Genomic DNA, 12,016 nt, shown 5'->3' with positions numbered 1-12,016 from the left:
AAAATTTAATTTTATTTAAATTTACGACTATTAGCATACCAATTTTTCAATTTTCACGCAATGTTACAAACAAGGCACATTCTATACCTTCCATTATGTTTTGAATGACAGAAGATAAATGTTCTTTGTATAACTTTTACATGAACTTTGAAACATTGGCCTTAAAATGACTAGGTTGAATTCTCCATATAGCCATAGGATAAATACTGCGAAAATTAATATTTTAGCAACAACAATTTAATCGAGATGTATTCTTATATCTATCTTATTTAAATATGAGGTATGGCAACAGTGATCGTGTACATCTTTAATAGTGTGACAATGGCACGATGAGAAAAAAAAAAAAAAACAAATAAAAATATTCTTAATTTAAAAGACCAGTATTAATAATTATTTATATTGCAACATTTTACCATTGTTAAATGTCTCTATTGTCGGTAACTTTTATTATAAACACTCGAGACAGATTTATTAACTTTTTGAAATTATTTCTCTATTATTTAATAAGTGATATATAAATTATATATTAAATATATTTGTGAATAACTAGGTACATTTAATACAATATTTTCCAGCTATTCGTTGGTTCTCCGATTACACAATTTGCTAGACAATTCGAGAATATTTTGAGATATTAAGTAGTTAATTTGCAAAACTTATTAGATTTAGAGATGACAGAAACTATACATACTACAGAAACTGTCTTTTTAAGTTGAAATAAACTATATTCCAAGAATTATTTCATTCCCATCCAAGACAATTCTGTCAATGTAAAATTTCAGGAACACCGTTTGATATTTTACAACAATAACTCAAACGAATATCTCAAATATATTCCCGACATCCGTATCTAAATATAACATTGAAAACATCCATGTTCTTATTTACATTTATAGGATTTATAATACAACACTTTATAGGGGGATATTGTCGAATATACATTTACCTAAAGCAGGTACTATGAAGCCATACAAGGTAACTATTAGGGGCCCAAAATAAATTACGTCTCATGACTTTGACTTACCGCGAAGTCACGTAGTATGTTTGACACTATAGGGGTCATAAACACTCAAATAATGTGATCAACCCCTTTTCATAATATGTGACTGACCCCTTCTGTGCATGTAATTACTTACATAACGTAATTTAGTTATGACCCCTCACTTATATTATAGTCAAATAATAAATTTAACAATCTTTAATTTAAAACATAGTTATGCTAAACCAATTTAATGCTTTCTCTGTCTATCTCGAAGATAAAGACACAGAAAGCATGAGATCTAGTGTTTCTTTTCGTATAAAATTAAAATGGTGTCTATTATATTATTACTAATTTACCATATAATAAAGATTGTTAAATAATTATAAAATATAAACATCGCAAATAAACCACCGGTAGGTATACCTATAAATTGTTTTTTGCTATTTTTTTTAACAAACCACCTAATGAACTAAACGACTTTATTAATAACTGAAAACTCGGAGAAAAAATAACCATTCTTGATATTATAATTATACTTAATTCTTAATTAATTAAAATTTTAAACATAATATGAAAAATAATTAATAGAACAACCACAAAATAACAAAAATAAAGATCTATATTTAAAATCACTTAAATTCAACACAACATTATAAAAATAAAGATATCAATTTGACTGTTCGAGATCTAATTAAACTAACTATGTAGTAACAGTGTGTTTCAATACTGATTTTAAAATGACAAAAAATATACATAAAAGAAGATGGCGAATCGGATGAATCATACGACTTGCAATTCTCTTTAGTAGGTTGGGGCTGTGTAGTCGACGTTACCTGTAACAGATTTAATAGTATGTTAGAAGTTATTTTTTTTTCTAGTTGCAAAGATCTTGTATACGGACACTCATCGGTCTGCTGGTCACTGTATGACAACTGCATAGGATTTTAATGTAACCCTCTTTATAAAGATCCAGAATAGGGGCACTACTCACCTGTCTGCTGCTGCACGAAATTTTAACTGCAGAATGATCCAGAATAAGGCCACTCACCTGTCAGTTGATGTGCTAAGGGCGTGTGATAAATCAATAGCAAGTGCACAAAGCGCAGTTCGTTGCATATCAGCTGCAAAGAAAGTTCTAGAATAGTGCCACTCACCGGTCTTTTGGTGCGCGAACAGCGGGTCGCTGTACCCAATAGAAATACCTAGAATAAGGATACTGCATAGAATGTTCTAGAAGTGTCACTCACCGGTCTGCTTGTGTACGAAGCGCGGGCCACTGTACCTAATAGAAAGATCTAGAATAAGGACACTGCATACAATGTTCTAGAAGTGTCACTCACCGGTCTGCTGGTGCGAGAACGGCGGGTCGCTGTAGGCGGGCTGCGGGTCGGGCGCGCCCGGGTATGTGGGGAACGAGCCCGGGCTGCCCACCGCGCCCTCCACCTCGTACGCGGGAGCGAACGCCGCGTCCGCGCCCATACGGAACCGCTGGAACGCGAAGAATGCACAGGCCACCTGGAATAGAATTAGTAATAGTTTGCGTAAGTTAGCAACTTGTAAGTTAGCAACTGTAACTTATAACTAATAAACTGGTAACATATAACACTGCACTGCAATGTTATGATTTGCAACTAGAGTCTAGATGTGTACGTGTGCATAACCCCTCGAACACCTAATTCCGAATTGAATGCTGAAGCAGAGGTGTAATATAAATTGTTGTATTTTTTTCTGTAGGAAATACAAATTTAAGAAGTAGAGTTAAGATGTTAAGAGATTATAAGTAGTGTTAAATATGACAATATTGTATGCACGTTTTTTCAGTCGGTTCCAAGAACTCTGGAATCTGGTGTTTTAGCAGCATTTGGAGCCTTGAATTTAAGAGAAATTAGTAAGGACAATCACTAGAAAGTCACAATTTTATCACGTTAACTTACCCAGGCGAAAATAGAGAAGAAGCAAAAGGCGATAGCACCCTGCATGTTGTTGGCGGTTCCTACTGGCGGGCTTTCGGTCTTTCCCCAAGCGTTGGATAGATAGCAGAAGCCAACGAAGTACAGGAATGCCCAGAACGCTGGAATATAATAAATAGCATTACAATTTTTATCTAATTTTACTTTTCATTGTCTTATCATTATTTACAATCGTAGCAGAAGGAACTGTTCAAAACAAAAATGTTGTATGATTTTTCATAGAAAGTTTCTACTCTAGGAAAGTGTAAAATGATGCTCTATGACAAAAAACATTGATTTGAACATATTGCATTTTACGTAGAGTACATATTATTGCATTTTACTACACATTTTACACTATTGACATTGTGTAGTACGTGTAAATCTTGTTAAGCATACGCGGTAGAGCGGAAAAACCTACCTTCGAACATACAAGTTATAGTATATTTGCCTGAGAGAAAAAAATAATAATAATAAAATTACTTAGGTAAAATCTTGATATAAGTTATTGGTGTGAAACCATGAACTCTAGAATCAATAAATTTTGATTAATTTTTACGTTGTTCCATAGGTAGTAGGCGATAAGAATTTTGAAAATTAAATAAACACCTTTTGTTGTGTTTGTTTTGCATTTTTGCCTATAGTGTGTTGAGCTTTCTTCAGATAAAACTTTTATCTATATGTATCTATCGATATAGGTGTATATTAACCGTGGCATCTATATTCATAATAAACTACGATGCGTGTTACATAAAACGGTATATAAATTCAACATCGTAAACTAAGTAAACGTTCAGGAAGTTAATATTATACCTAGTTGTTTAACGATCGTTTCAGAACGTTATCGTATGGTTTTTAAGACCGATAACGCCGGAAGTGGGTCAAGGTGAATTTTTGTGAAAATGTCACCTTGTTCATGTATTAGAGAATAACGAATAACTTTCTTTTCATTAGATCTATAAAATACTTAGTATTTACTGGGCCTGTGGGTACAATTAGGTCTACAAATTCGATCAATCAAGCTTACTTGATTTATTGAATCGGTAAAATATATGTAACTGTAGTACCTAAATGATTAATGTTACCCAATCAAAGTCAATATTTTTATTATTTATGACGATATTTTTACAAATGATGAACACGAACATAAACCTGTCAGTTTGTCTTACACCTATAACTACAATATATACATAAAAACGACGACGTTAAATATTAAAACACGAAAGATACTGAAAAATTGAACCAACGTAACGAGGCGATATTGTTCGGAAATTGTATACAATTAGAAGTTTAGCTTATAAGCTGTGATTTAACGATTCTAAACTTCGATGTTCTTCTTTTACTAAATTCAGTACCTACACATGTCTCTATAACAGGACAATACAATTTCAAAGCAACGTATCATAGTTAAGTAAATCAATTAATCTAATTGATATTCATAATGTTTGATGATGTCATGCAGCATGCTTCAGTATTCACATACCTACCTACTACAGAAAAACATTTAGCTCGTCGTATTCTTTATATGTGTAGCATTATTAGATATAGAGCCACTATAATTTATTTAGTCTGAATAAATGCTAATTACAGAGAACTGTACATACATATATAATGGTTTAATATTTCGTTTTAAATTACAATCTTAATTATGTGTTATCACGATTTGAAATATGCGCTTACGTGATTTACATACATATTTTCTATTATTGAAATATAATTTTAACAGCCAATCAGGTATCGTTACATGTATTTGCTTCATTTTAATTTAAAATAATGTAGGTACATCTTGCTTGGACTATTAGATTTCCATTTATCTTAAAAACATATTCAGTTTACACATAGCTTATATATAAAAATAGCTTCCACCATTAAAATATTTCGGGAGAAACTGTTCACAGTTCGAGATTTATATTTTAAATATCCAAGTCTTAAATTATAAGATTATAGAAATAGCACCGGCAAAGTAATAATTTGTAATCTAAGGTAATAATATTTAATGACGATACAACTACGTCTATCTCTAGTTTGGCTAGTGTACCAATTCAACTGAATTTTATTTGTACCTACAAGTTCATAAAAATAGTTGGATTCTATTGATTTTCCGTTTCATATAATAATGTAAAATCCATGTAAAACTAAACCAATAATCACACCTCTAATGGGGACAAATAATGCGTGATTGTCAATTTATTTTTATGAATGGCGTGACCCTATTGCGTCTTATTACCTGCCGTCAATGATTGAATTAAGGTCAGTGAATATTGAGTTTTAGGAAACCAGCTCATATGTGAACTATCACTTGTATGACCCAAATGTTAAACTCTAAAAAGCTATACAGGTGCAATCAAATTGATGGCTTTTTAATGAACTCATAAATTAAAAATGACTCAATGAAATGAAATGAAAAAATAAGTAGCAAAAGTATCTGTAGTGTCTAGAAGATGGAAGATCCCTGGAGGCTGGAAGTTGGCATAGCATTGGGTGCTACAAGGAATTCATTGGCAGTTCGAAATTTTTTACCGTGTCATGATTTAATTTAATAGTTGTATTTAAAAAAAAGTCTTATCAATTTTGGCAAACTGTTGGAAATACAGACTTGGCGAACCATGACACAGAAATGGGGGACCTGATTTAATATTGGATCCAAGTCAAAAGACAGGTCAAATCAGCATGGAATAGCAGAATATTCAAAACGAGATATGACCCTAACTTTATCATAAATTCGTTTACAGATTAAATTACGTTTTCAAAATATGTATGGTCTTTTGTTCCTTCAGGTACCTATAGCCTATAACTGTAACTAATACATATTACAAAGGTGTTTCATTGAACGCGCTTCATTCAACTCAAGAAATACAGGCAGAATTGAAATATTATTTTTGTCTTGGATTGTTCTTAGGCGCTACGACCAATAGGAGCGGAGTAGCAATAAAAGAATATTAATTTTGAGAGCAACCGAAGTTGCGTATTTTATAAATGTCTAGTCTTATATAAATGTCGAGTGCTAAAGTAAATAAAGTTCGAAGTAAATAAAATACGACTGTCCTACACGACCACATAAATTAAAGCCCAGCAACATATCCTCACATTTGCCCTTTCTGTAATTGAAGGAGGTTTGACTTATACTAACTTAACTTAAATTATGTATGTGTGATGTCAGGAGTTATTTTGTGATTACAAACATAATCATTACATTACAAACTAATATTACTTTAATGTTTAATGGTTACAAGGTTCCAACTGATAATCATATAGAGAAATTTATTGGTAAGCATAAGTTTCTCTATATTGCAGAGTGAATAAATTAAAACTTGAGGATCCTTTTAATAACAGCTTAATGAATAGTTAAGCTTTTAAAAACACCATGATAAAATAAAAAAAATAAGTTGTATTATATTCGTATAATATGTAAATAAATGCAATGTAGAGCAAATAAAAAGTGACATCATTTCCTGACTTATATGGTTCCAAATAAAAACATTGTTCGTGTTAATAACCCAGCAAATGTAAATGCTTAATATTGTTCCTAATTCAAGAAATACGTAACTCTGACCATACAAAAGATAAAAATAACTCTATTTTCTTCAAGATTACAACATACAATAAAAAAGAGCATGTGTGCCGAGTACACGCATCAGAACTCAGAAGTGAAATTTCTTTGGCAAGATTTAAAGATCATCGCCCTACTCCATGAGGTGACGGTTTTTCCATGACGCGACCTTGAAATTTTACTCTCGACGCACCTAAAGAATTTTCACTTCAAAAATTGCATAACCAACATAAAAAAATAAGAAAAACGGACAAAATACATACCTGAGAAGCCCATATCAGCCAGTACATAATGCTTCCTGGTTTTCACGGAGGACATCTGCTCAAACAGATATTCTCCAGCTATGAAAAATACAGATGCAATAAATGCAATCACAGAGATTCCAACTCCATAGTTGCAAGCATTCGTGTCATTGTTGTAGACACAGTACTCCAGATTGTCTGCTTTGCTGACATACCAGCCTTTGGCTGATATACAGCCCATCACAATCACACTGAATAGCTGTAGGAAGGAAATATATCAACTATTATAGTGTCTAAATAGAAATTTTCTTGGATACTCCTTGCAGGAAAAACAATAGAATCTGAAGAAACACTTCTTCAATTGTTTTATAAATGCCAGTATTAAATTTAACAATCACTTTTATCCTTTAGAAAATGCATTATATGCATTATAATATTATGCTCCTAAAAGTGCTATATAAAAAATATTAAGAGCATATTAATCTATCTCTATGAATATCTTTGCATAGCATAAAAGTGTCATAATTGTTGTTAAATTATACTACAATTTCAATTGATAGAGCAAGGACTCTACATGGAAATGGTTATAACAGCTGCATTTAACTTCTGTTTCATTGATTCATTTTATTGTAGTTGGTCTACAACACCTAATTCTCTTCGTTTATATCCACAAAAATCAATTCAGAACCAAATCTCAACATTTAATCACTAAACTAAAGAGCACTCTATCAGTAGAAAAACATTCAAATTCTTTCTCAATAACAATTTAATTTGAAATGACCTTGTTGCAAGAAAGTATTTTTGTATCTTAACATAGGATCAAGTTTATTAATGGTGAACAAGATTGCATTACTGCATCTTGGGACCCACTGAAAAACTACTCATATGCTTTTATTATAAGAAACTGTAAACTTTTAACTGAAACCATAGATTATTCACACTTAAATTTTTACATCTCATATATGTTGATTTCAAAATATTCATTTCCCAGAATTAACTATTACTAGAACACAAATACATACTACTAGAAAAATATTTAAATGATTTAGATTTTGGGAGACAAGATACAATAATTAAGTAGGTAGTAGGTATGTAGAGCTTTCAGGTGCATCAATATTTTAAGCCAAGAATTATCTCAGGTCAAACTTTAATTTTCAGACTCGACATTCAATAAATTTTATTTGTTTTTTAAGCAAATGTGTATTTAAATTATATCATCTACCTAGTTTATTTTATGCATTGAATTTTCAATGTCACAAATTAATTACCTTCGCATGTCATGATATAAGGTTTTAACGATGTCTTTAAATTTAGCTACAACATAAATATAATAAAACAGTACACATTTAAAATGCGTTTTTCCGTAAAAATAAATATTTGCAGAAAATTTAAAATTACAATTTTATGTAGAGATTCTTGTTTCAGCTAGCATTAATTGTAACAGTTTCAATATCTCTAAGCTCTACATCATTGTTCATCTACTAGATATAGTATGGATTTACGGTAACATTGAGAGTAATCTCTTACCCAACACACCGCCCTGACGATTACAGTGGGCTTTTGGACAAAAGCTTGAGGGTCGAAGGCGCCTCCAGCCTTTCCACCACCATAAGCGCCCGAAGTATCCATTTTTACAAATTTAAAATAATTTTACAAAGCGCACTTTCCAACCTTGCGGCTCATCAACGTCTATGACCTCGCAAACTGAATCTTTATCTACGAATTGTTATCGATCGCGCAGCGCAGGCCGCAGACTCAGAGCCGCACGATAAACAGGGGAAACTTGAGACTTCATTTTCGATGGACTGGGGAAATATGCCAGCGCCATCTGTTGTTATAGCCGGTGTACTAAAATTGCAGCTTTTTTTGTAAGTTGTATCTCCTTGTGTCATAGATTTACTAACTGGATTTACTATACTAAAAGTAGGGTAATGGCACCAGTGGTCAATTACCTGTTGTTGTTAATTCAAAGTAAATTTGATTTGATTTCATTGATTTTAATTATATAATGATGGAATGTAAAACTATCAAAATGATAATGAGTTCATAATATAGATGTTTCAAGATGAACATTTTATTGCATAGAATAATAGATGTCGCTAGTGGCTTAAAATTATGTCAAGTGCGAAATTAAAATCACGTATTTGGCAATTTTCTTCCGAAAGTTGCCATTACTTGAGGTCATGAAATAATGTTTTTCAGTAGGTACCTAATTCTTAATAATCCTAGGTGTAATAAAAAAAATATTAGTTAGGTATCACAGATAATTTATTACTATACAAGTATTAGTTTTATCGGTTGGTATTGGTTTAATGGAATATTTTTTGTAAGGAAATTGTTTCCTCTATCACGACTGTCTTTTTACCATACATTTTCACACATTTATCGAATATTACATCGTCTTTTTTTGGTCGTCATGCTCTTTCGTTCAGTGATCATTGCATTAGATACCGAAATAATTTGGAAAATCCAAAAGTGCACGCCTCATAATTTTTTTTTAATAAATATTTATTAATTATTATTTTTGTTTATTTAATAACAATTAAACCACATCGAATCAGACCCTGAAAAATGAAAGGGTTCTATTCCTGAGCATACTCAAGCGTAAGAGAAAAAAAAAGACTCGATTAGTAAAGTATTTCGGTCGCTATCGTGTTAACAAGAAAAAGGATCCGCACATAGACAGAACTTTTTTAAATTGTTTTTTAACTAGTTTAAATAACAAAAATGACATCAAAAAAATCATGAACGTTAAAAATAGTGTTTTTTCTTAATATGTGTGTGTATGTATTATCTTACAAGTGCAATGTATGATACATAAAGACATTTTAAGTTTGAAAAATCAGATGTTTTGCGCGAAGTGACAGTAGTACCCACCTCAACGCTTCGCTTATGAGGCGTGCAATAGTAAAAAGTAGGTTCTTAAGTACTCACTCAATTATTTAAAATATTCTTTTTTATATAATTTACCATGGAATCCGTAATTAATCTGACAAGATCTAATAAACGAGAGAGCAAAAGTATAGAGTAGATTAAAGAAAATTCTCTAATATTACCTAATCTTCCGGGATGGAAGGATCAACTTTCAGTCTTTAATTAAATGGTACATACTTACAACTTCTAATTTCGGCTATTTCGGCTAGCTGTTGTCAGCTTAATAATAATTTGGGAATGCGATGTTGAATAAAACAAACTTTGAATATTACAAATATTTATTCAATTAATAATTGAATTATAAAATAAGAGACAGCTGTTCAGTAAACAAATAATTAATTATCATATAAAACTAAAATGTAAATTATTATACATGAAATAATATGGCCGCCACTCAGTAAATTTTGACTAGGAAGTTCAATGAACATTAAATAAAAATACATGGGATCCTAAATTTATTTCAAATTTGCCAAAAGTCTAGCACCTTTCTATGAATATGAGTGACGGCTCATTACAGATAGGTATACAAAATTTCTAAATACGAATTGTTAGGTATCAAAGGATGTAGAAACACTGATTCTATTATTTACAGTACAAAGCTAATAAAAATATGCGCTACATTCGATTGCTAAATTATAAAACTGGCAATACACTGAGACAATGAACAAATAAACAGGTCAATATTTAATGTGTGTATAATTATTATTATTAAATGAACACTGCCTCAATGTATACCATAAACTGTAGATCATTCTTTCTGTTTCCGGCATCTATGCGTATAAAATTACAAATATTGTTTTTTTATCTTTGAACTAAACATTCTTTGAATTATATACATCTAGGTTATCGTTACATTATAAAGGGTTAGAAATACAGTCACAAATGTACATACAGAATATTTTATGGCATCTCAGTATCACGCTAAGCCATTATCTGTTATACATAAGAGATCATGATTATTATTCAGAATGTAAAAATGATAATTATAACAGAAAATAATTTTGTTTATTAAATGTTAGGTATGGTAATTGGTAATATCAATTGTAGCAAGCGAAAATACCGCGAAAGCAGTGAATTATTTTCTTAGCATTTTAATATTTGTACGTTATCTGTGCCCACACAGATTATCATTAATTAGCAAAGGATACGGTTAGATATCCAATTAAATGATTGTTTAAACGAATTTATATAACATACAATGATATAATATAATAACGTAGTACAGATGAAGGTCCTATTTTACATTCACTGATGAAATTCTACATTTCACACTAATCTAGAGCTACCATTTTGTATAAATTCTAACTAATCACCTAGGTACGTTATATCAAGTATTCTACAATTTTATTGTACATGGAAAACTAGCTACTGGATATATTTTATCTATGACATAATTTAAGTAAAATTATTTACAAAAATAGCCATTTATCTGCTTCTGAACCCGACTACAATTATTTTTATTCCACCAAACACAAAAGAAAACCACAGATAATGCTTAAATAAGGAACTACATAACATTTATAAATAAAACACATTAATGTTAATTACATAAGACACCGATTCAAAACATAAATACGCAATAACGTTTTGACAAAAATACACAAATCTACGTGTACATAGTTACAATACAATATTACATAAATTGAATGTTGGAAGTTTTATGGCGCATGTAACATGATATGATAAAACAGTTTGTCCATAGACAAATATTTTATACCTCTTGAAGGTATTTAAGTCTTATTTAAAGAGCATGCGATGGAGGCAGTGATCGCAAAATAGTTTACGCAACCTTTCAAACCAAACGCAAGCTGAATGCAAATGACAAAGCATATAAGCCCGGCGCGATTTGAAATTAACTTTTATTGCTTTTAATTCACTTGAATTGTAACTGGCAACATTGTCACGAAAAAAGATAACATCAACTACTGCCAAACGAAACGAGTACCGATCATAGAGCTCTTTGGAATTTATAAGTAATTTATTCGAGTACGTTTCACTATAGCGCACTAAATTTTAGGAATCAGTCAGGCCTTGGCGTTTCTCTTCTTCCAGCATGGCGTCTAGTTCGTCTGTGAGGTTCGCTAGCATGTTGCCGATGTCGTTTAGGACATCTACGGGTTCTGTGCTTTTTTCATCTTTATGTTCTGGTAAATGTGTTGGTTTGTCTGTGGGCGGTCTGGGAGGGAGACTGGCGAGTCCGATGGTAGTTCTGCCGTAGTCTGTGTGCGGTCGACCGGCGATTTGCCCGCGGTTCTGCTTTATCGTCCCCGCGTTTTCGTTCGCGAATGGAATGCTGTCTGACTCCGTGCTGGAACTCGACTGGAAATGAATATTTAGTTTTAGTTAGAGTTGAATATTT

At 31.6% G+C, this 12,016-nt stretch overlaps 2 protein-coding genes across 5 annotated transcripts in view; both read right to left on the bottom strand.

The window, feature by feature from the left end:
* Window positions 1-1,667: 1,667 nt before the first annotated feature.
* On the bottom strand, window positions 1,668-8,489 carry Syngr (synaptogyrin). Its single transcript, XM_090104919.1, has 5 exons — window positions 8,251-8,489; window positions 6,745-6,982; window positions 2,917-3,053; window positions 2,323-2,497; window positions 1,668-1,815 (listed from the first exon to the last, which is right to left on the bottom strand). Exons 1-5 carry the CDS (start codon window positions 8,350-8,352, stop codon window positions 1,784-1,786), a joined length of 684 nt encoding a protein of 227 aa, XP_089961045.1. The 5' UTR covers window positions 8,353-8,489; the 3' UTR covers window positions 1,668-1,783.
* A 2,799-nt stretch (window positions 8,490-11,288) lies between these two features.
* LOC149906687 (uncharacterized) overlaps window positions 11,289-12,016 on the bottom strand; it is a 100,469-nt gene continuing 99,741 nt past the window's right edge. For all 4 annotated transcript variants that reach the window (XM_090104861.1, XM_090104862.1, XM_090104863.1 and 1 more), the window contains one exon: window positions 11,289-11,976. In XM_090104861.1, coding sequence (XP_089960987.1) covers window positions 11,671-11,976 — 306 coding nt within the window. In that variant the 3' untranslated portion in view covers window positions 11,289-11,670. The remainder of the gene's footprint in view (window positions 11,977-12,016) is intronic.

This window comes from Colias eurytheme, chromosome 8 (assembly GCF_061535395.1).
Source record: "Colias eurytheme isolate Ceu_HAF_F1 chromosome 8, ilColEury1 Martin Lab GWU primary, whole genome shotgun sequence".
In the NCBI taxonomy this organism is placed as follows: Eukaryota; Metazoa; Arthropoda; class Insecta; order Lepidoptera; family Pieridae; genus Colias; species Colias eurytheme.
Note: the sequence above shows the minus strand (reverse complement) of the source record. Positions and strands in the feature narration are given on the sequence as shown.

What these genes read in the sequence shown, in the direction of transcription:
- Syngr (XM_090104919.1), bottom strand. Translation starts at nt 8,352, where the DNA reads ATGGATACTTCGGGCGCTTATGGTGGTGGAAAGGCTGGAGGCGCCTTC. An exon ending in TCGTCAGGGCGGTGTGTTGG is followed by an intron (nt 6,983 to 8,250) that starts GTAAGAGATTAC and finishes TCCTTCCTACAG; the next exon opens with CTATTCAGTGTGATTGTGAT. An exon ending in GTTCTCGCACCAGCAGACCG is followed by an intron (nt 1,816 to 2,322) that starts GTGAGTGACACT and finishes AATCTGTTACAG; the next exon opens with GTAACGTCGACTACACAGCC.